A 24,403-nucleotide genomic window follows, 5' to 3' on the forward strand; every position below is an offset into this window, starting at 1 on the left:
CGCCGCCGCGAAAAAAAAAAAAAAAAAAAAAAAAAAAAAAAACATTTGATCTGAAACTCCGATCAAGGTTGACTGAAAGAAATATATTGGCATGGGATAAAGTCATCATTTCTTCACCCTCACGAGGGTCGGGGGCGTGGCCAGAGCCCATCCCAGCCGCTGTCTTCGGGCACCGCGAACCGGTTGCCAGCCCATCGCAGGGCACACAGAGAGCAACAGCGAAACTTCAGATCATCTGATCGGGCGAGGTGAGGAATTGCCACCGGCAGGCCCCCATTTTAGATTCATCGACAGGAGTCGGTCGGGAGGGAGGAGTACAAAGGAGGATGTACAAAAGGAATTTGACTGAATTGGTGCATATCCACAGATTCGTTCATCTGTTTTTCTTTTTTGCGTGTGACATTTTCTAGATTTGGCCACACTCTGTCTTTCGGTCGGAGAGTCACGCAAGTCCAGGAAGCCCCGGGTTGCCCATCCGGCCTCATTTTGGCTGAGATGGGACACTCTGGAATGGTCAACAGTCCATTGCAGGGGAAAAAAAACCTTTGTGCAATTTATCAGTTGAACTACAAAGCAATCCTTTGGAATGTGGGAGGAAGCTGCAAAAGACAGATTTCAAGCGTGATTCTTTGGCATGATTTGGATGTCTCATTATCTTGTCATAAGGGTGCCTCGTTTGTACATGACATGCAGAAGTGGCCTCATTAGCAAGTCAAAATGCCTGAGCAACATCTAGACAAACAAATCCAACCTGTTTCCATGTTGAAATATTCGGCGGGGAAACCGGTGTCACGATCGGTGATGTTGGGCGCGCAAAGCAAGTTTGGTCCGACTCGACGGAATTCAGCAGAGCGCACGCAAAAAACTCCGCTTCCAAGCGCCAACTTACCCGATGAGCCACGTGACGTCACTTCCAGTTGTTGGCAGTCGGAGAACGCTAGTAAGAGTCGGAAAAAGGATTTGCCGGCTTTCCCGCACGCCGCCTTCTGAACTGCGGCACGGATGTGCGGCCGCATTCGACGCAGTGACAAAGGCCGCCTCTTCTCTGTGACAACAAAACTCCACCTCGACAAATAATGCCGGCTCGACCAGTTTGACGAGCGTCCCGACTGTCATATTTCATGGTATGGCGTGACAAGAGCAACGAGTCACGAGGTCGACTTCAGATGTGAGCGGCGGCGCACGAGCACATGCTTGTGCACAAACACACACGCGCAGGCATGAACGCTAACGCACGGCTCATTCAAATTTGCCCTCAAATACTTGTAGGCCGACAAGATCATCGGCCAATATGGTGGATGATGATGATGTAAAATAAATTAGAAAAAAAAGACATTAAGACGGGTTCCGCTCAAACAAAAATAGTTGAGATGACTCATTTTACATCGAGGGAGGGGTGCACGTGAGCAGTGCGGTGAATATTTCACGACAGCGCAAGCGTGTCTTTGCGCGTTTGCGCACGAAAAGTGGCTGGGGCCAGCTTCGAGTTCGCAGCCGGAAACCAAAAACTCGGTGAAGGCCCTATGCCACCGAGCGGCAGGCAAAGGATTGCCAGTATTTGCAAAGGCAGGGGATGTTGCGTCTTCGCCAGAGGTCATCGGGGTTCAATACAGGTGGCAAACGTGTCCTCGTCAGTCGCCACGGTTTCAGTGCTATTTTCTTATTCGCAAGGGAATTGTTGAAAAGAAAAGTACAGGCGAGCGCCCGCGACCTCGACCGAACCCCGACGTGAACGCCACATCGAGGGCTGAAGATGTTGCTCTTACTTGGAAATGGCCCCTCGCGGCGCACGACCACATTGCGGGACTTGCCGCGTCAACGCATGTTCTCAAAACGCCAACGGAGGAAAACATCGATTCCCGACATGATCGTGTACCGGGTCCCGGAGACGGAGGGAATGGGGAAAGCACGGCCGGCGAGGCCTCGAGTAACATCTCCCGCGCACACCTCCGCGGCCGATCCCAAACTAGGGCGTGGCGCTTTGTGGAAAAGAAAGTAGGCAATCGAGTTGGAGAGATGACTTCTCTCAGGAGCTTACCGGGTCTTTGGTGGGTTCTTGCTGTCCCAGGACGATGGCGGCATGGTGCGGATACTTCTGTCTCAGGTGATCCAGGAAGGCTTCCTTCTTTCTCTCCGCTTGGGAGCGCTGCGTTCGCAGGCTCTGCGGGGGGTCGCCGTCCGTCCCGGCGGTGGCGGCGCGGCTTCGGGGTAAGGTGCTCGCAGATTGTGGAGTCCCATCAGAGTTGCACAGAAGGTTGCCCGTCGCGTGATCTTTCTTGGGGAGCCGATGCTCAGTTTTTCTGCCGACGGTGCAAGAGGAGGGGGCGATTGATGGCGCACGCCCTGGGACGGGTCGATGGCACGGAGGAGTCACGGACAATGACAATATGGACGAGGGAGGGATAAAAGAGACCATCGACCAACAAACGAAAAAAAAATCATCATCATCGTCATCGAGCATGAACTGAAGGCTCAGCAATCCGAGCGCATCTCGTGCACGCGTTGCAACTTGTGGGCTCCCGTGACATTTGAAAAAGAAATTCAGGCCCAGCAGTGTTTGATGCGCTCGACGGAGACTTCTCATGGCTGCCTTGTCACGTTCGTTTCTTTGCCGCAAAAGGTCATACGGCGAGATGTTGTCGCTTCAGCTCGTTATGTCCTCAGTTCAACCTCACCGCACGTCCATTTGATCGGAATGCACAACTCAATGAGAAGATGCGTGACGCAATCGGTAATAATGGGACATTGTATCCCCACCCCCCACCCGTCTCCTTCGCTCAATTCAGGCAAGAGGGTGCGATACGCTGCACGTATCAAACGATACATCAGAAGAACTGTTCTCCTCAATCAAATACCAAACGGACTATCTCCTTCGCTCACTGTCCCTTTTGGACCCTCGCCGCAGGGTTGTGAATGTGTAACCTTGGGTGGCGAGCAGCTACCGCGCAAAGCGTATCTTGATCCAGATGATTTTATTTTGTGCAACCACTTGACAAAATAAAATGGCGCAAATTCAACGCAGCATTTTAGCGTGCGAGGCACCGATGGCGCGGTGTGGTCCACTCGCCTGACTTTTGTGCCGGCAGCGCGAGATCGGTTCCCATTCAGCGGCGGCGGGAATGACCGTTTGTCTCGATATGCGCCCTGCGACCGACTGGCGACCGGTTCGGGGTGCGGTTTGCCTTCTGACTAAAATCAGCTGGGATCTGGCTCCGGCAACTCCCGCGACCCTCTTCGGGATAAGCGGCGATCTTATCCTGTGCCTGGAACTATCCCTCGGGGTTAACGTGCAAGTTCCAGACTTGGGGGCTCATCTCAATGCTAATGCAAAGAGGCTGCAGTGGAGCTGGACCTCAAACCCGCAACCTTTATGTTGAGTGCTCAACGACTCGATCCAGAGCAGAAAAGTACAAGACCTTTGCAAAAACACCCGTTTGTTTTTTTTCTTCTTCTTCTTTTCTTTTGCCTTCATGGGCTTGGTCCACATCCTTGCTTAGAAATACACTCGTCTGACTTTTGGTGAAGATCTAAATCCGAGGCGACAAAGGATCCTTTACCATCATGATGTTGCATGTAGCCTCCCAATCGTCCCATCCCCTTCCTCTCTCACTCGCTCTATCCCAATCCTTGACAAAGTAGATTTGATTGATCTAGTTCAGCGGAGGCCTGGAGGGAAATCGGAGCTTTTTAACTGTGCTGGCCAGCGCTGTGTGGATCCCGGCTCACAATTTGCCCCTCCATTAATTAGCCCGTCAAAATTTGCTGACACTGCCCAATGAGACTGTTGGGGTACGAAAGCCAGAGTGTGTGTGTATATACATGTAGTATTCCCATCGGTTTCCCCAAAACACTGATGGGAATATACCGCGTTCCAAGCGATACCATGTATAGACCCGCAAGATTTCAATAATACATGTCACATTCAATATTTTAAACATATGACTCCAGAAGTATTGAAACTGTCGGGCAAATTCTTTGCATGATTTTTTTTCTGTCCACCCGAACTCTTTCGATTTGGGATCCAAAGTTCACTATGCAGGGACAGCATCGAAATAAGTCTTTTTGATTCAAACAAGTCAACTTGCTTCATGGTAACGACTACTTCTGCTTCTCACGTGACTCGCCCTTTTTCAGAAAAAAAAAAGCCTATTAGGTTGCCCGGATGACTCGCGTGTAAGCTGAAGTATTGGGACAGTTCAATGTCCCTAATCAGCCGAACATTTCATGTGCAGGCCTGGAAATTGTGATTGAACAGCCACACTCAACTTGATTTCAAACTACTGCCTTTAAAAGAGGAGTGCACACCCCAGAAAAAAAAAACAAAATACAAACTTGTTTTTTGTATTCCATCCATTTTCAACACGGCTTGACAGGGAAGAGGGTCGACCACTTGGAGAAGGGGGGGGGGGGGGGGGATGCTGGAGCCTATCGTGGCTGACTTTGTGTGTCCAGATTGACGAAAACATGCCGTACGGTATTCCAAAACCATGTTGAATTTAGAGATGGAATGGCTAACCTGAAGTGATGGCTCTCTTCTCGTTAGCTAGCACAACACGTGACATCGTTTCCAGAAACATGCCAAAAAAAAAAAGCCACGCTGTGAGCATGCCTAAAAATAGGCGCAAGAAATTGTAGCCTGAGTTTTATCTGAAGAGACATGAAGCTCAACGCATAGCCCGGATTCTCAGGAATGCTCTCTGAAGAGGTTTCCAGACCAAGCAGCTGTTTCCCGGGGCACTCATTGCTCAATGATGCAGAGTGTGCCACATTTGGACTATATGACAAAAACAAACAAAAAAAGAAATACCACCCATATTCTTTTCAATAGGACCTGGGAATGGAAAGACGTCTCATCTGAAATTGTCCTGCTGCTGTCGGTTCACATGAAGAACACGATAAAGGAGCAGCCACTGAGATTTGTCAAAAGAGGAGAAGAGATGAGTCGTGATTGGGAAATATGCACAATTTGGAGCATCCCATTACTTAGTGATCTCCAGACCTGCAAAAAGGTTCAGAGAAATACAAAACTGCAAATGTTTATCTAACTTTGGTCCTACGTGCAGATACTCTCATTACAAAAAAAAAAAAAAAAAAAAGGAATGGATTGTATACCTGTTCTTCTGTTTTTTGTCATCCTTCAGAGCCTCGCTAACCTGTACTCTGCGATACAATAAGCTGCACCTCCGAGAGCGCCAGTTACCACAGTGGTGCCTGAGGTATTTGGAGCAGTCGGGGTCGATGCCTTTCCATTTTGCAGCCCTATTTTTTTCATGTTCTCCCTTTTGTCGCGTACAGTCTCCCCGTGCTGCACTTGGGGTGAAATCCCGCACAGATTGGGAGGAGTTTCCTTTTCTGAATGTCATGGCCTTTTATTTCTTCCCCGAGGCGTCTTAGGAGACCAGCGTGCTTTCTGTGGACCAACGAGCATTTCTATTCCATTTTCTTGAGAGGGTGCAAAATCCCGACAGAATTTGTCTATCGGCATTTAACACGTGGACCAGGTTTTGAAGCACACGTCTCACGGGAGAGAGTGTTCGATGGAGGCTGCCTCCACCGCACCAGGTCCAGCAAAAAAACAGCGGCCACCACAAACAATGGCGTCGGTTGCAAGAAGTGTTCCCATTTTTCATCGCACGTGCGGAAACGCGGCGGGATCGCGTTAACTGGGAGGGAAAGTGAAAGCTTAGTCATATGTCAAGGCAGTATGTGGGACAAAAACATGCAGGGCGACGCCAGTCCAGCCGTTCACCGGGGACCGCCGCGAAGTGGAGAACCTACAAAACCAGCAAATGAGAATGCAGATCAAGAAGGAATGCCAAAAGGGGTCATACGAGCATAGACACGGATACGGTCAACGCCAGTTCCTACATCAGCATCCCTCCACGCATCCCTTTTCTCATCCATTTTTCCTGATGGGGCCGCGGGCGGGCCAGAGCCTCTCCCAGCCGTCTTCGGGCTGGAGGCGGGGTAGACCCTCGACGATTGCCGGTCGATCGGAGGGCACGCAACCATTGGCGCTCACAATCACACCATCCGGGGCGGCAGAGTCCAAACTCGGGCCTGGACGGCCGCTGTCCTGCCCGCTTTCCGGCGCTCTCAGGAGCAACACTCCTGTATTTGGACTTCAATATAAAAAAACTAATCTGTGAATAGTGCCAGGCGGGCGTCCACTGGAGTGGAGCAAAATGTTCATCTTCTCCACCCCCCACTGGGAGCAATTCGCTTTTAGTGTCTTGCCAAAGTACACTAACGGAGTCAGGATTTGAACCGGCGATTCTTCGGACAACACGCTCTGCCAAGTGAATCACAGCCACCCCTGCGAAAGTACCTAACCTCGTACAAAAAAAAAAAAAAAAAAATTACAGTTCTAGCATAGAGCTTCCCCAATTGCCGAAATTGTTTTGGAGGAGAGGTTCCGGATTTTTTGAACAAGGTGAACATTTTTTCATTCAAAGTCATCTGTGTTTGTTTATAATCTCACTAACTTTGGCTTGTTGTTGTGTCATACTACAGAGTGGTAAATGTTTTTACCCGAAAGAAAAAAATCCAAAATCAAATCCAAAGCTAATCAAGAGGTCAGGAAAACATCCGATGACCCAGCTCCATGTTTGCCGTGTATCTGGCCGGACCTTCGTGTCATGGTAAATGGTTCCCAATGTGTCTGTGCCACTTGCAAACGCCTCCGTCGGCCATACGGTGACCTCATCGGAAGCAGCGAAGCCTGCGACATGCCGTGCCTCCGTTCAAATCACGCTTGCGCGAAGCAACACATTAGCGTAGGACTGAGTCACGTTACCTAATGACTGAATAAAGTGCCGCTGGAGTCGTCTATTTGTGCGCCCAAACAAACCCCCACCACCGCACACGCATGCACGCACATTTTGCTCCGGGGCGTTTGACTCACTTACGTCCGCCGACTGCTTCAAGAAGAGCAGGGATGCGTTTGAAAAGGAATTGCATTCATTATTCTCATGATGATTTGGGGGCTTCTCAGAGGCAGGGATATCTTTTCGAGACTGACTTCTTTTGATTTGAGTAGACTGACAACAAACGAAACTTTTCAACTCTGTGTTGTTGCCACTCACCGCGATGCGAAAGGCACGACGGACTTCCGGCATTCAAAGTTTTTGCATGACACCGCTCGGTCTGTGCCGGCTTACCTTCACGTCGGTACGTGTCCACGTGCTCGGCGGCTTTGTCCTCCCCGTCCGCTTTTGTCGCTCCGTCGGGTTCTTGTCCCGAGGCAGAAGCCTGGCTCGGGTTCTGGCTCTGGGCCGCGCAGGGTCTCGGGACCAAGTTTCCCTCGCTGCCCGCTCTCATCAGCCTCTCTCCGATGCGCAACATGCACGAGCGGTTCCCTTGGAGGTCCTTTTTCAAGTCGGGGGGGTGGGATCCCGCCGATGACCCGGGTCGTCCCGAACGGGCGGAGGACTTGGACATCTTCCCCGCCGGCTTGTGCGGAGCACTTGTTAGTTACTCGAGGACTCGGACGTCTTTCTCCTTGCTGGGGTGGACGTCTTTGATCTTGGCTTGGCATCTACGCTTTGGAGCGCTTCTCTCTTTCGTCCAATCCCCTGCTGGGTTTTTTTTCCCCTCCAATTTGTGCAATCGGTCTGTCCATCAGTTTCCTTTTCCCGATGGTCTCCCGTTGCCTGCGTTCGGGAGGATTCTTGTGCCACACGCTCTTGCCTCACATTCTGGATGAGGGTCTTCCAGCTGAAAATTTGCTCCCACCCAAATGTTTTCATCCCAAAATTGTGGTCGCCTGCTTCTTGCTGGCACGATCGGTGAAGGCGAACTCCTCCGTGTCTCCCTTTTTCTCAGTCATGTTCTGCTCGCTCCCTCCCATCTTTCCTGCTTTGAATCTTTTCCCTCTTTAATCCCCCTCACGGACTTCAGTCTCTCTCTCTCTCACCCTTTCTCATCATATCCAGGCTAAGTTGATACGAGACACTATAAAGCCATCCTGATGTCTCAATCGTTCCATCGTACAAGAAACAGTTTCTGTCTTTTTGCCTTTCCTTAGTATCGTTTGACCCTTTCTGAGGTTTCCAGTGGGCAATCTTGGCGTTAGCCCGCGGCGACTCCGCAGGAGATGCTTGCATGCTTGCGTGAGATTCTATGGATGGAGCTGGGCAGAGGTCAGTCACCAAATTGTTGACGTTCTCGTGTTGGTTGACACGGCAACTCCAATGTGGCCCGTGACAAAAATGGGTTTGATACACCTGACTGATTTCAAGTGTTCAGTTAACCCAGGGGTGTCAAACATACGGCCCGCGGGCCGGATCCGGCCCGCAAGGAGGTTCAATCAGGCCTGCAGGATAATTTAAAAGTGAAAACAATGCATTAAAGACACAGAATTAATATTTTTAATAAGGTGGAATTCATTGAGTATCCGCAAGGGGACACTGTTTTGATCAGAGAAGAAAACAGCAGCCTCAGTCCGTCACTGAGACAGACCCATCACAGCAGACGCTATCAATAGCACTCTCACATTTACACATTTAATAGCACTCGCCTTAGTTTGTAAGATGTAGGCAGGGATTACATTTAGATTTTATATGCACGTGTAAATGGTTTAAAACTTCCTTTCTTCATAAATCTCGTTTAATCTTAAAGTGCATTACTATATTTTTCAATACCAATTACTTGTTAAAGTTTGTACAATCAGTGGGATCAGTTGCAATGCATGTATGTGAATGATAAAAGTAAATTGCACATTTGTTGAAGGAAATGTAAGGTGCTTCATGAAATGTTTTGTAAAAGATATGTTCATTAAATTTCAACATTTTCCTAATGTTCTTGTGCTTCTTTATACCAAAACAAAGGAAAGACATTTTGTTTTGGTTATTTATAGCAAAGTATGGTATCATTTTAATGGTCCGGCCCACTTGACATCTACCCAGGCCGTATGTGGCCCACCATGTGAAATGAGTTTGACACCCCTGAGTTAACCTATCATGCATGTTTGGGGAATGCGTGGAGGAAACCGGAGTACCCCGATGGATCGATACACAGTACGAATGTCACGATGTGTCAGGTCAGCCAGGGTTCAGCCTGGAGGGGTTAATGTTCATCACGGCAGTGGCCAAAGCTTCCTCTGCTGCAAATGAAGGCCGACAGAGCACAATTCGGCCCAGAAAGAAAGGGGAGGGAGGGGAGAGGAAGACAAAGAGAGAAAATGCCATCTCATTTGAGCCCTGCATTTTTCTGTTCTTTTCTTCGGCCTGCGTATCCAGTCAGATTGCATTCAGTATGTTTTGGAAACAAGTGAGTTCTGTCGGTCTTTTCAAGCTTGAGTGGAGTTATGGAGAACTGACCCTGTTCATGCACGTTATAAACCATGACGACAAAAATCACCCTTGCTCCCTTGTTACGTCTCATTTCAACACATTACAGTACATCCCATGTTTGCGCCCAGCAACATCCAGTCATTTAATGATTATAGTAAAATATATGAAATGAACAATGATCTACTCACCCTTCTTTGACGACTGTACTTGGAGGGCTGCCGGGCCTGTAGCTGTAGAGTTCCGCTTTTCCCCTTTCTTTCTTGAAGTATTTCGAATTTCTGTGTATATATGCTGTCATTTTGAGGTCAGTGAAGAAAATTGCTTGAATTCTACAGTACATACAGTATGTCATCCTGCACACGATGCGTTATTTTTAGCAGTTCAACCTCCAGGCGGCACACACGGAGACTGAACACACTCCTTCCATACTCGAAGCGGTGCGACAAAGAAAGTAACCTTAAGGCAGAACAAGAGAGACGCGGGAACCAAATGAGACGGAATTTGACTTGAAGTTTATTCAAAAAGGAAAGTATTTGGAGTAATTTGGGACAGAATTTCAATTTGTAGAGGGCAAGTCAGCTGAAACTGCAAGCCACAGATCCATCATCACATCCCCTCGTGATACTGATCGGACAATATTTAACAACCAGAACTTGACATTGACTTTTTGGTGAAGCAGCCGCTGTGGCTGGTGATTCCCAGTTACGAGTCCCTCTGCATTTTCACTCACCACAACCATTTGTTGGACCAATATTTTGCTCAAACAACTTCTGCAATGGGGAAAATACGTCATAAGCCTTTTTTTCTGGTGATTGGTAGAGTCCGATGGTAGGAGACGTGGACGAAGCTGCTTTAGAAATACTAAACATCGACGCCGTTTGTTTGGGTTTTTTTCCCTCTTCTTTCCACGACATGTCTTTGAGATTTTCAGGCTTCGTGTTAACATGGATCATGTCACACAGTGCAGTATATGTCTTTTGAAGCACTTACGGAAACCCAAACAAAGAAGTTTCTCGCGCAAATGTACATAAAACAGTGTAACTCATGTTGTCCACCATTTTTTCCTCCCAAATGGAATCACACTTTACCCAACTTCTCACCATGGTGCCTTTGTTCCTCCCCATGGTGAATCAGGTCCTCCTCATGATGTTTTTGTTCTCCGTAGGGAACTCCATGATGTCAGCTTTGCATCTTGCGGTCATACAGCAGGTCCTTCTGGCGTACTTGTGGAGGATGAAGACCAGTCCTGTAGGGGCGACGCCAATGACAATCGATGGGGTCAAACTTTGAACTCGTAAATAGGGAGCAGTAGTGTGCTGAATGCAAGCAGAGCGCGATGGTAAAGGAAAAAAAAAATAGATGTGAACAGTGATCATTCCAAATAGGTATTGCCATTGACTGCTATTTACTATTATTTGGGAAAAACGTTAAGCTCTTTCCACGCTGTACTAAACAAATCCTTATAAAAACTGTATTTTGTCGTTTATTTCACAATTCATTTGTCACAAAACCCTATTGGTCGAAGTCGCCGTATTGCCCGATGGCCACTAGAGGGAGACAAGAGCAAACTCACCACTTCGAAAGTCGCGTGGTGGGACTGAGGCATGACAGGCTTGGAGGAAGTGATTTTCACAAGCTCTCCGTCCGACTGTCCGTCTGCCAAGGCTTCTCGTTCTCTGGAGGCCACGACGTTGCAATTGTTCTTGACCACAGATGGTCTATTGTTCGCCGACTGGGGTCTGAAACAAACGTGGCCCTCCCAATTTTGGACCGGAATCATAAACAAGAAACAACAAACATCAATTTATGCAGTAAAATATCGTCACATACTGGGACAATTAAACTTCTCCGAATAGTCTTCATAGCTATATAAATGCCAGGCTTCAGAATAATACATTTTGAAAACGTGTCGCTTCGCAGTCAGTCAAGCCTTCGTTTGATGCTTCGGTCTCACTTGCCAGTTGTACACGACATCGTTGGCGAACAGAAACTCCCCACGCTCCTTTTGGTTTTTGCTCAGGGTACTGACAATTAATTCGAGGGGACAAAAACGAGTCCCCGGAACAAAAAACGAGGCGTAAAAAAATAGGAATAAAGAAAACGCGATCGTTGAGAGTCGAGTGGGTGAGAGAGGACCAAAAACTGTGCGTGGCTCTCCTCCATGTTGCCTGCCATGCAGCACACAGCTCCTTCCGCCTAAGATGAAATCAAACAGGTGCGTCAGAAAACCAGAAAACCGTGAGGCAATCTTCAATATGAAGGCTATATACAATGTTGCACCCTCGAAAATATCCACGCATATTTGAAATGCAATTAATGTGGACAGTGAACTCATAATAATATAAATAAAATCAAATAAAGGTTATCTTATCTTAATAATAACTTATTGACCGTACGCATAAAGTATCAACATTTCCAGTTGTAAATAATGTCAACAGTTTCCTTTGACCAGAAAGAAAGAAATTATTCTTTTTCTGATCCGCTTCCCCTCACAAGGGTCTCTGGATGTGTTGGGGCCTCTCTCAGCTGTCTTCGGGCTTTAGGCGGGGGACACCCTGAACTGGTTCTGAGCCCATCGCGGGGCCCACAGAGACAAACAACCATCCGACAATTTACAGTGTTCCATTAACCTGCCGTGCATGTTTTTGGAATGTGGGAGGAAACCTGGGAAAAACCCACACAGGTGAACCAGTCGCCCGCCGGTCCGCCCACACAAATCATCTTTTTTTCCCCCCAAATATAACTGAACTTAAAATCGAATTGATGCCGAAATGTTATTGCAAACAGTGATCGTGACTGTTCTGCATGTTAATTTGCAGCTATGAGGAACCGATATCGAAAAACGGACCCTTGAACTGTAAAAGTTTTGGTCAATTAAATTCTAAATTGGTCAGCGCTCATATTGTCCCACTCCTGCAATGCTGCGGGGAAGTGAAAATCTACTCACGGGCCACTAGAGGGTGCTTGAAAAGCAGGGAACGAAATGACATACGCTCACCTCTTTGCTCATGTCATCCAATATCAATGGGATATTGACAACAGCTTGGCTAGCACATTTAAAAAAAATACATCTGTATGTTAGATGTCGCAATACTTTTAATGGAGCTTTCCCGGTCGACTCGAGAGGTGTGATAGACCCTGCACTGGCTGCTAGCCAACCACGAGGCACAAACAACAGTTCACCCTCACAGTCAAGCAGTTTGGCAAATGGTGACCAATTCATGAAGAAAAAGCACGGCTTCAAGCAGTTTTGTGCAACTACTAGCTGAAGTTTACCCTCAAACTTAACAAAAAAAAAATGAATCTAGAACTTAATGCGAATGCTAATTAGCGCCTACGTTGCGCTGCTTTAACCACTGAAACAAGGGATTGAACACACATGGTGCAGTTGGGTCTTGATTAAAGAAAAGGGAGGACGAAATGGACGCGTGATGACTGGAAGTGAACGCAGGGGGGCAGGACGCATTCATTGTTTACAAGGTGGACATTGAAAGGAACTACGACATGCGGCCTAAGTGGCCAGGACAGGCGAGGATAGAAACAAAGACAACTGGCATAGGAGAAAAAGGTGGGGCAGGGGGGGCTGGAGGTGAAGCTGGAGGGAGTAAAAGAGTGTAGGCAAAGGACAACTGAGAAAAGACCAAAGCTTTCGTTTACACAACACACACACACACACACACACACACACACACACACACACACACACACACACACACACACACACAACCTACATCACATATCAAAATCATCCGCCAGACTGTGGAGACCCACAGATTTAAGTTTGCTTAATTAAGAAAACTAGAGGCATATTGTTTAGCCCCCAGGGCAGACTCATACAGTAGAGAAGCTACGCCAGAGGAGACGGGGGCGGGGTCACCTCTCCAGCCAGCGGAGAGACCCAATAGATGCTCGAGGGGCAGCGGGGGTAAGGGGCCGGCCGGCTCGCTTGCTCGGACTCTTCCCTCACGCAGGGATTACGCAGCTCAATCAGACTCTGGCAGATTATGTCTGAACGGAACAGACTCGACATGGGAATGAGATTAACAGCCATGTTCCAAATAATTTTGCTGGGTGAGAACAATCGGCTTTGTGATTAAGCGGAGCGCTGCAGGCATCAAATGGCTCACAGATGTAAAAGCCGTGATTTAAGAAGATCATTTGGTCGGGCAAATCCTCAGAGATCCATTTGGCTCAATATGTTGCAAAGGTTTGTTTGTAATTAGTCTGATTTTACTCCTCCGAAAACTTTAATCGAGAGCTTTTATAAACCAATTAGGGGCTTTGAAATGTGTCCGCCCTGAGCATCATCGCGACCCCTAATCCCAGCGAGGTCAATCGATGCATGGGGGTCAGTCATTCGACGGCAACAAGGAAGTAGCTTCACGTTTGCGCTCTGCCCAATCAACAGTTGGACATAGTTCCGTAGAAATGTGGCACTCGGTTCAGTTCGGTTTCAAAAGTGCTCCTCTGTCCGTATGAGTGTTTGAAACACATTCAAGATCAATCTTTTCATCTCAATCTGGTGCCTTTAGTGTGGTTCAAAAAAGAAAACAAACAAACAAACAAACACATACATACATACATACATAAACGTGTGTGTGTGTATATATATATATATATATATATATGAATGACGGGGGTCACAACTGTGACGGCCTCAATGAGACCACACACTGAGATGTGTCTTTTTCTCTCTTTTTATTACTGCAAAGCAGTATGGCGGGAGGAATAGGTAAAGTCGCTGGGATTTTCGGTCTCAGAAATAATCTGTGACTTCCCTGGTAGCTCTGCCAAACAAAACATCATCCAAACAAAACAAAATGCACAACAAAACAAACTACACAACACGGGTGATCGTACAAAAAAGGGGGAAAAAAACCGCACAAACAATGTTATTGACGTGATGCCACTGAACGCATCACATGCAGCAGAACGGCTGCGCAATGTACGCTAATGGCGGCTGCGACGAACTGCGGACACACGCCAGTCACACAAACAGACCAACGAAAAACGACACGAACAACTATGTACAGTGAAACAGAAAGACAACAAATATTACCTGCAACACAGTATGGCGGGTGGAATAGGTGGAGTCAAGGGGGATTTTCGGTCTCAGAAATAACTGTGCAACAGAAAAGCACTACAGTATTAACTCTATGGGTAAAAACTTACATTCGACAAAACTTTAAATAACGACACAAAAATGTGGACTCGGAACAAATCAGGGAACTGATTAAATACACAGCACCGCAGAAATAGGAAAAACAAAGTGAAATATTGTCATTAAATTAGAAATGAATCCGGACCGTCAATGAAATGCGACTTACCCTGTGACTTCCCTGGTAACTACGGCGGGAAGCTGGTGCCATACTGTGGGCTGTTGCGTCACTTCCGCCATAATTTAATAAACTCAATGTATCACTCCGTTACATATATACATATATATAGTATAAAATATGGTGTCAGTTCATGATGTATCTGCTTGAATTAATTCTCTCAAGGCAAGTGTTTCGATCTCATGTGAGACATTCCATATCTCATGTTCTTCAAGACAGCTCACCCTGAAATGGTGACCATTTCCAATGACCTCACTTCTGCACTTCTTTTCACGTAGTACGTATGCATATGACCTGGTAGGATTCATTTCATTTTGTGTTATTTGAAACGGATCGCGCTCAGAATAGCACACTCCCGAGATCACATGAAATCCAATGTGAGTTTGTGGAACCCAGTGGCTATTAAAAAAAAAGCTCTTTCATGCCATAATTCTATTACAAACAAGCCATGTCAATCCTATGCCACTTGGTCATGACCAACACTCGCTAACAATCCTGAAAATAGGATTAGGCTTGTCGATTCAAGTCATGACGGTGAAATTGCATTAGTCTCCGCGCCATTTGAAAGTCCTTAGTTGTCGGCGTTGCAGGCTCGCTGAGCGGACCGCAGAGCTCGGATGATGACTGACACCCCGAATGTGCTTCCGCGTTTCAATTCACTGATGGTCATCCTTTCATCCTATGAGCTCCAAATTCCTACCACTGGCTCTGGAAAACGCACGGGCCCCCCATGTCAAGGCCCGTCCCTGCAGGGAGGGCATATGGCTTGCTTTGTTTTCGGGAAGGCAGTGCATGTGTGTGTGTGTGTGTGTGTGTGTGTGTGTGTGTGTGTGTGTGTGTGTGTGTGTGTGTGTGTGTGTGTGTGTGTATACAGGGTCCAACGATGGCCGCCCTCACCCGGGGAGTTAAACAAATTGATTGGCAGGCTAGCGGCGGCCAGTTCCAGACAGCGCCGTCCCCATTCATCCCAACACAGCGCTCGCAAAGGCCGACGGTGCGCCGGCTGAAAAGATGGGCCTGGGGCCACTTCAAGGAGGCATCGAGGCGGAGGCGGGAGGGAGGCCGTCACGTACGAGAAAGCCAAGTCCTCATTCCGGTTAAAACGGGGGGCTCCAAACTGCGGCCGTTTGCGACCAGCCGTCCATTTTTCAGAGGCCTGTCACATGACCACTGCCAAAAATAAAAAAAAGGTACACTATATGAATCATCAATTAGACATTCATATTAAAGACCCAATGAGGAGAAGGACACACTGGATTCTGGTACTTAATAATATGCAAATATGTGATCACTACGAATCCTCATCACTTTAACACTATCAAATGACATTTTGACATGGGCCGTCAGGTGAGTTTCAAAAAGGTGACGGCGGGCAGAGTGAGAAGGGAGGCTGGCAGAAAAAGAGGTGCCAGGACTACTAAGAAATTGGTTGATGTACAAAAAAAAACATGAAAAGCACCATTTATCTTCAAAACCCTGTCGGGAATAAAGATCAGTCCATATGAAAATAGTTCCTTCCACTTTGTCATTGATAAAGACATCACATGAATGATCCTCGAGAAACTGTTGAAAAAAAAAAAAGGTCACCTAACGACAGTTTGTTCTTTCTTTTGGTTCCAAACGTGGAGATTCGGCCGCTGCTCGGCGCTGGGCCGGCTCTACTCTATGAGATCAAGGGCTTTTGGCCACCCCAAAGATTTGGAAAACTCCTCAACTATTTGCCGTAACACCTCGAACGGGAAGCTGATGAAATGAACCCGACCGGATACAAATGAGACAGAATTGCCTTCTTGGATGATGTTCGCGCGTTTCACCAAGTGGACGAATTTCAAAGCGGGCCTTTTGCCCTTCCGTTTTTCTGTGTGTGGCCATCAAACGAAAAAGTGCGGACACCCCTGGAGTAAGGCGGCAAATGACATCCATCTGAGCAGTTGAAAGTTTTTGTCTATTTTTATTTTTTTATTGTCTATTTTTATTTTTGCGTTTCTAAGTCACGCAAGGTCCAACTCGGCATCGGAGGCCCGATAAGTGAGGACATCATCTTCACACAGCCGAGGTCATCTGCCCGTGCCACGAGAAATGGCTCATTGCCCAAAGGCGGTCAAAACCCACCAGCAATTAGCCACGGCCGCCCCCATCCCTCCAGCCGGAGAGCAACAAATGAAGCGCAACTACCTGGACAGCAGACAAAAAGCGGCAGCATCACCTGCAACGCAATCCTTTGTCCTCCATCAATCTCTCGATATTTTTTCATCTTTCTTTTTTCACAACAGTCCACGAGGCTCAGTCACGCCTCCGACATTGAGCAGCATTCACACTCATCGCCTAATGAGTGTGACTTGTGACTCTGAGTGAAATGACTTTTCCGCCCACTTTTTCTTTTTCTTTGTTTTTGACTCTGTCAGTTTGCAAACCTGAATGAAAGTTGGTGTAAGAGAGGGCTTTGTCATCTTTTCGCTATTGAAAGGGCTCTGGACTCCTTCCAGAGGAGACAGAAAAGCCTATTCAGTTTTTTTTTCTTTTTTTCTTTTGTCAAATATGATCTCGACTCGCAAAACACGCTTGATGGACTTCTGGATGAATGAAGTCAAACTCCAAACTGTGGGAGGTTTGGAGGAAGGGGGTGGGGGCGCACACACACACACACACACACACACACACACACACACACACACACACACACACACACACACACACACACACACACACACACACACACACACACACACTTGCATTGAGTAAAGCATTCAAGCATGGATTTCTTCAGGGATTTTGCATCTCATGATTTTCCCCGTACGTTTCTATGCATGGAACGAGATGGGGCGTTCCCAATTGACTCTTGAGATTGACTAATTGACTGTAATTATCAAATGGTTGTCGAAGGCCATTCTCGCACGTGTTTGACAACAGGGCTGCCCGACCTTTTTTTACCCAAGATCAACTTTTCCTACGATTGACCAGTTACCGTACGTGCATGCCTAAACACGTGCGCGCGTGCCATGGTGACCTACAGCCGTAACGGCCCCGAACATGAACGAAACAGAAGAATCAAGTATATACAAGAGTTTGTGACTCGGGGAAAAGGAAATCGCCGCCTACCTCAGTCGAGACCTGACGCGGGTGCACTTTTGTGGCGTGTTCACCCTCGTAGCTCACGTGTAGCCCTTGAAAATGCTTCTCCCGGCGCTCCAAAGTGCCATTCTTTACCAGTGCCATCGGTGAAATGATACCAACTTGGAAGGAGAATAAGAAGAAGGAAAAAAAAACGATAGATAGCAACAGCTGTGATGGCAAGCCGCAATTGCAGACTGTTGAGCGCGGACCGCTTCGGGTGGTGTGGATCGTGCGGAGGTGACCTGCTTCATGATTTGATTTGATGATTACTCTTTTTTTGGGGGGGGGGGTGAACATTTGATATCTGTGTCCATGATGGCACAAAATGAAATTGAGCTCCAGACTCGGGGTCATTTGCAAATGATGACTCAGCATTGGAAACCAATTCGATTTGACAATTGTCAGACAAAGTGTGGGAGCCCTCTGGGAGAAAACAAACAAAATACAGGTGGATTAACAGCTTTCAAGGGCTTCTTTATCTCGCCCAAATGTTTGACTGCTGCTCAGCCCGCTTATGTAACTTGGCCGGCTTCCTCGACGGGCTGCAGTCGAACTGCCAACGGGAGCCGGGGAGAGCTTTTCCTGCCAGTCATTGATGAATCTCGAAGCCGGAAGCAGCCGTCACGTCCATGTATGCTATTGACAACTTGTATGAACAAAATCCTGAGAAAGCGAAATTCAGAAACAAACAAAGCCCCGGAAACAACAAGACTCCAAAGTAACAACCCAAAAACCCACGGCAGAAGCAAAACACTAACAGGAACGGAGTCGGCACCAGAAACAAGGACCCGACACTGAGTGGTCGGGCCGGGAGTCCTTTGAACAGAGAACCTCCTCACGACATGATGACCAGCAGGTGTGCCGCTGCAGGAGGAGCCCTACAGAGCCCCCTGCTGGCCACAAACAGATCAACCGGGACAGCTTCAGTCACTTCAATGGATGATGAGCCAATTCTTGAAATTTCAAGCTGCCATTTGATTCTTCTTCACCCGGTGTTTGGTGTCTCCTCTGCCTTTTGTCGCAAGTCGGAAGTTTTCTCTGAATCAGAGGACTTTGTGTCAAGAACCATTTCAACAACAGATGCAATGAAAAGCATCCAAAAAACAACGCATGACAAAATGAGGCATTTCGGGGAGGGAGAAGGATTCCACCCAACGACAAGATGGTGTCGGATTCGTGAAAGCTTCTCCTTCTCCGTGTGTCAGCTTGTGTTTGAACAAGCAGCCATCGATGAAAATTGATGCCAAGAGAGTGGAGCCTGTCTTACAGCAAACCAACAGACAAATAACCGAGTGACACGCCAAATGACTTTATTGGGTTTTATCAGCATTTCCATGCCAGCACAGGGACCGTTAATGATTAACATTCATGTACTTACAGTATTGATCTCGAAAACACATGGGAAATAGGCAGCGCTGAGCTGTAATTTACTTTTTTTTTTTTTTATGAGGCTACAAGTTCCTGGCTAGTCAATATCAATTTGGGCCATACAACATGCTGTGTGTGTGTGTGGGGGGGGGGGGACGCACACCCCCACACACCCACACACACACATATACACGTATATAAACACTTTTTTCCATCCTTGCTATTTTTCTAGCTTCTGCACACATACAAACAAAAAGAAAAAAAAAGAAGACATTCATGAAATCACAACCACAATAATAGCAATGTTTTGGTGACCTGTCCGTGACAGCAAAAAGGTTGGGGACCACTGTATTCAAGTACCAAACGGGCACCGTCTCCACAGAGGTAAACATGAGCATAAAGGAGAGCATTTTGCACTCCCAACTGGGGGAGAGACAAACGCCACTCGGGAGGATTATGGGACGAAAGTGAACTGTTGGAATTGCTGTTTCAATCTGTTCTGGTAAAACCTAACGACACAGGCAGCGAACATCATAAAAGACAGATTGCTTTGAGATCAACGCCGCTCTTGATGAATACTTAGACATTATAAATTGATGGACCCCCCCCCCCACCTCCAAAATGATCTATTCAAGAATGAATATTGGTGGAGCTGAGCTCTATTTGAGGCTCCTCAAGCACGCGGCTGCTTGCCTCCCGCAACTCGATCGCAACAGCAAGAGGGTGACACGTAATATCAGGACGCTACCACTCCGACGCTTGTCACTCATGATCCTTTTGGGGCCGAACCCTTGGCCAAGCGCAGGCAAGGCCGTGATGGCGGCGAAGGACCCTGCTTCCAAGGTCACACTCCATCTCTTTCTTTTCAGGCGCGCGTGGACAAGCAGCTGCGGTCTTTTAACCGTCGTATATCTCTGCTCTCCCCCGCAGTATTTTGCTGGACCTTTGTGTCCTCACGGTGGGCCTCTCGGTCCGAGAGTGCAAACAAATATGGACATCCACACCCTCGTGAAAACCACCGGCGCATTGATTCAATCGTCCGTCCCCTAACCTTCCGTCCTTCCTTGCGCTGGGGTTCAAATAGAAAACTTGCTTTTTGTACTTGACTCGAGTGGCTCTTTCTGGAGGCTGCTAGGAGTAAACACGCGCATCCCTCAAGATCTCTTTGGCCACTCATCATCCTCGTGAGGACAATGTGGCTTTCCTAATAGGCGCTAGATTCAAAGAAGTGGTCAGTCTCCGCGGGGGCCTCGGCACAAGGGTCGATGATGGCCAGGTTCGAATAGCTGGCCGTGAATGGCGCCTTATTGTTGGACGACACAATTGGCATGCCAGAGACAAAACGGCGGCCGCGTGGTTGTTTTAAGAAGGACTGACTCTGGTGATGAGCACAATGAAGCAGGTGAGTCATATGAAGAACAGAAGTGCAGAGAGAAAAAAAATAAAATAAAACCCAGATTGAAGCAATTATTATTATGATTTTTTTTTTTTTGTTATTATTATTATTTTTTTTTGGTGGGGTATTCAATGTCGCGTTGATCCGCTTTCCCCACAACTTGCATTGCGTTCAGTATTTTCTAGATGTCCGTTGCAACACTTTATCCACTATTGGGCCGTTGCACCGCATCAAAAGGATCCCGGCGAACGAAACGAACCGATCTGTATTTTGGTTGTCAAGAAGAGAGCGATGGTTTCAGTGTTGACACGAGGGCGCTGAAACGTGCCAGGAATCCGCCGTCGGCGTGTCACCTGTGCCCTTATGATAGGTAGGTTAACGTCCGTCCGGCTCTCGAATGCTTAATCGACAACACCTCACCAAATGTGGTCACTGCATTAGCGCTATCGGTAAAAGTAAGGGAAGGAAAAAAAAAAAAAACAAACCCCAAGAACGGCGGCTGGCGCACACATCTGCCGTTCTCGCCGCTATTGATTTTTTTGTTAATGTGCAACCACCGCTTGAGCGCAGAGTCAACAATGAAGTTCGTTCATCGGCCTTGTCCAATCAGCATTTAGCAACAACCTGAGGAATGTGTACACATGCCGCTAAACAAATTGTTGTCATGCTTTGACGACTACCCGAACGCATGCATGCCTTTAAATTAGGACGGCATTTCCGCGAGATGCTTCCACTCAATGTTCGTGCGTTCCCAAACGCGAGATGGACTCGGGTCACCGCGTAGATGCTCAGGTCACAATGCACTTATGTCGCTGCCGAGCCATCGTACGCCGCCATCGCGTTCTTGCTTTTTGGTGTGTTTGAGATCTCTTTCGGAGCTGGAGCTGACCTGCCCCCACCCCCCGCCCCCATTTCCCGAGGGGGAAAAAAAAAACCCAAATCCAACCCCAGGTATGACGTAACAGCAGCAGCGCTTAATCCAAAAGAAACCACACACATACACGCACGCCCGCGCACGCACACACACACACACACACACACACAAGCAAGCAAATTGTGAATGGATTTCTGTTAGTTGTAAACAGTTGAAGTTTGGCCAGGTGCAGATCCCGCTAAACGCTCCTCATCTCAGCCAGCTTTTCACACAACCAATGAATATTCATATCCGCCGTGTCCGCCCTTCTTCATCAAGACTTTAATTTGTTGCCTCAGCCACTTGGAGCCAAATATATTCACATGCACGGGCGCGCACGCGCGGCCACCGCGCGTCTGAATTAAAACAAAAGAGGAAAAGAGATTATTTATGGATGACTGTCCCGCTAATACAATCGGACATCATTCATGAGCGGGAAACAGTCGTGTTTAATTTGCGTGTTGTTGATTATTTTCACTTCTTTCGACAGTACCATTCAGCGATTTAAAAAAGAAAAAAGGCTTGGGGCTGCTTAATTTTGGGCTTGGAATGGGTGACTGCAATTCCGCTTTTTGCTTCATCGGACGAACGCTTCGGGTTAGCGGACGAGTTTGCAAGCCCACTGGATGTCAACGAAGGGCACCATGAGCGACATACGGATGAGAATCTGAAAAAAAAAATCATCTCCACAACGCTGGGAGGGACAAAGTCCATCTTGAATAATGGCCTTGGAGAAATCCCACAGCTTTGCTGTGGAAAGCGGCTCATTATTTCGAGCGGCAGCCATCCGGAGTCTCCAAATCGACTCTGCGCTCACTCTCAGTCAAAGCCGTGTCCGCTTGCGGTCAACGCTGGTGTCGCACGGCGCTGCCCTTGCTCTTGTGACGAAAGAGCAAAGATCATCGCCGGGCTTCCCGCTGAATCTCTCGGCCAACACGCCGAGACTGGCACCGAACGGGCCGGCCCGAGTTAAGACGGCAATAATCCGCTGGCCCGATAGCGACTTGACCATAAGTGACGCTGGCCTTCATGAGCGAGTCTGGGGGCGGTCGCTTCAAGCAGAGGTCGTGGCGCCGAAAGCCGTCTCGGACACACAGCTTGTTCGGCAGTGAGCATTCCGTCTTTGTTTTTAAAAGGGGGTCGCCCAGTAGCAACGGCGGGATCACGATTGGACCCTTGACAAAGGCTCAAGACCGGCTTGCCATAGGTCAACTCAACTGTGGGCAACGAGCCCTTGAGACTTGAGCGAATCTCAGCAGCATTGAGGATTTGGTTGTTCCCCAGTGAGCCCCTTCCCCCCAGCACACGGCGGCGTTTGCATTGTGCCGTGCGCTCCTGCGGTCAAGGAGAAGCCCAGAGGCCTGACAGGGAGGGGGGCCACCCGCTGAAAAGCAACCTGCCTTCACGCACATCCTGAAAAACGGAGCACGACCCCTTTCATCGGCAAAGTGTGTTGTAGGCCGCCCGCTCCCTCCTTCAGGCACCCGACCAGTCATGGGTACGCTCGTACCGCGCCGGGCCGCACGCGCTCCTCCAACGTGAGCCCGCCGTGTGGTCCGGGGGCGCCTCCGGCCGAGGCACCCGGCCTTCTCGCCCCTGACTCGCTCTGCTTCTCTGACCCCCCGAGCTCATAGATCACCGCTGACACGTCAGTAATTGAGCTGGGATAGATAAGGGCCAGCGGTCCAGGTCCTGGGGTCTTGACACGGCTGAAAAGCCAAGAACAAACAGGCTGCGTGTCACCGCCCAGCCGCTTTTGCTCGGCTTTGCTCTGCTGCCACCGGTCGTCCACACGCTTCCCTCGTTACGCTCTTGCTCACTTGCTCTTGAGGAGTCCGAGCTGAGGGCCAAAGTCACCGCTCATTTCTTCACTGCTGACATCCTGCTGACAGTTTGCTTTTTTCTGGGGGAGTTTTTTTGTTGAGGGGGGTTGCGGGGGGACCTGACAGCTCGTACTGGAGTTAAATTCAATCCATTTTATTTTCGATACAGATTTGTCTCTTCAAAATGCTGTTCCAGATTGCACGTGTGGACTTTGTTATGTCATGTTTGGATGATCGTGAAAATATGCTGACCCAACTGAATAAATGTTGCAATTGGGGTAAAAATGCCATCTCAAGTTTGTTTGTATTGGACCCAAGCGTGTGAAGCCGATTGCCGATCAAACGTGAACAGCCCCGTAAATATGCGCAGATGCGAATCGAATCTCACGCTTTTCAATGCAGACGATTTGAAAATCAAACCCGCACACAGCCAACGACCCGATGAGCAGGTTCTCGCATCAGCATCCTCGGTCGGTCGGGCCTCAAAGAAAACCCGGATGGAGGAGGAAAAAAAAAAAAAAACAAACCCCAAGACACGTTGTTAGCAGGACGTACAAGTGTGATAAATTTGCGTTGGTCTTTTGTCAGTGAATACGTCTGGGCCCATATGCTAGACTCTAAAGAAATGTGAAAGCGGCACTTAAAAAGCCAGGCCGGGCGCATTAAAGCCTCTCACAATCCGCGTTCATGGTAAGTTATCACTCTCAATTAATCACCGCCCACAATAGGATTTCTGATGTGCTCAAGCACTCTGAAAGCTGCGGGTCAGGCTGAGGGCAGACCCCGTTTTCCATCTCCTCGCCCTCCGCACCCATTCCCCCCCCAACCCCCCTTTCACTCGCTCAAATCTTGCAGCCAGCGCCAACTCCGGCGCCTCGGCGTTTGTCTTCTTTTTCTTCTTCTTCGCCGGCTGGGCCTCGGACGTCCGAGCGACGGCGACCGCTGCCGCCGTCGATGTGCGACCGGCTGGCTCTGCGCCCGTCGGCCTTTCTGCCCCTCCCCGGTCATTCCTCCGCTTGTGTTATCCGATGAATGCTATTGTGTTGTCAGAGCGCTCCCCTTTCCGCCGAGCTCAATAGCTCGGACGACTCGGTTTAAATTCAGTTACACGGCTCCGGTTGAAAGCGCGGCCCTCCCACCGCTTTGGACTCCGCGGTTCC

General features: G+C 48.3%; 1 protein-coding gene across 7 annotated transcripts in view; it reads right to left on the reverse strand.

Moving 5' to 3' along the window:
* The window catches only part of LOC109524181 (sickle tail protein homolog), a 15,099-nt gene extending 12,370 nt beyond the window's left edge, over positions 1-2,729 (reverse strand). For 5 of the 7 annotated variants that reach the window (XM_019883853.1, XM_019883852.1, XM_019883851.1 and 2 more), the window contains exon 1: positions 2,039-2,728. In XM_019883853.1, the coding sequence (XP_019739412.1) occupies positions 2,039-2,584 (546 nt within the window). In that variant the 5' untranslated portion in view covers positions 2,585-2,728. Of the gene's footprint in view, positions 1-889; positions 1,071-2,038 lie in introns of those variants that run through there. The other 2 variants (XM_019883850.1, XM_019883854.1) reach the window with 2 other exon arrangements.
* Positions 2,730-24,403: the final 21,674 nt, after the last annotated feature.

This window comes from Hippocampus comes, unplaced genomic scaffold (assembly GCF_001891065.2).
Source record: "Hippocampus comes isolate QL1 unplaced genomic scaffold, H_comes_QL1_v1.1 scaffold159, whole genome shotgun sequence".
In the NCBI taxonomy this organism is placed as follows: domain Eukaryota; kingdom Metazoa; phylum Chordata; class Actinopteri; order Syngnathiformes; family Syngnathidae; genus Hippocampus; species Hippocampus comes.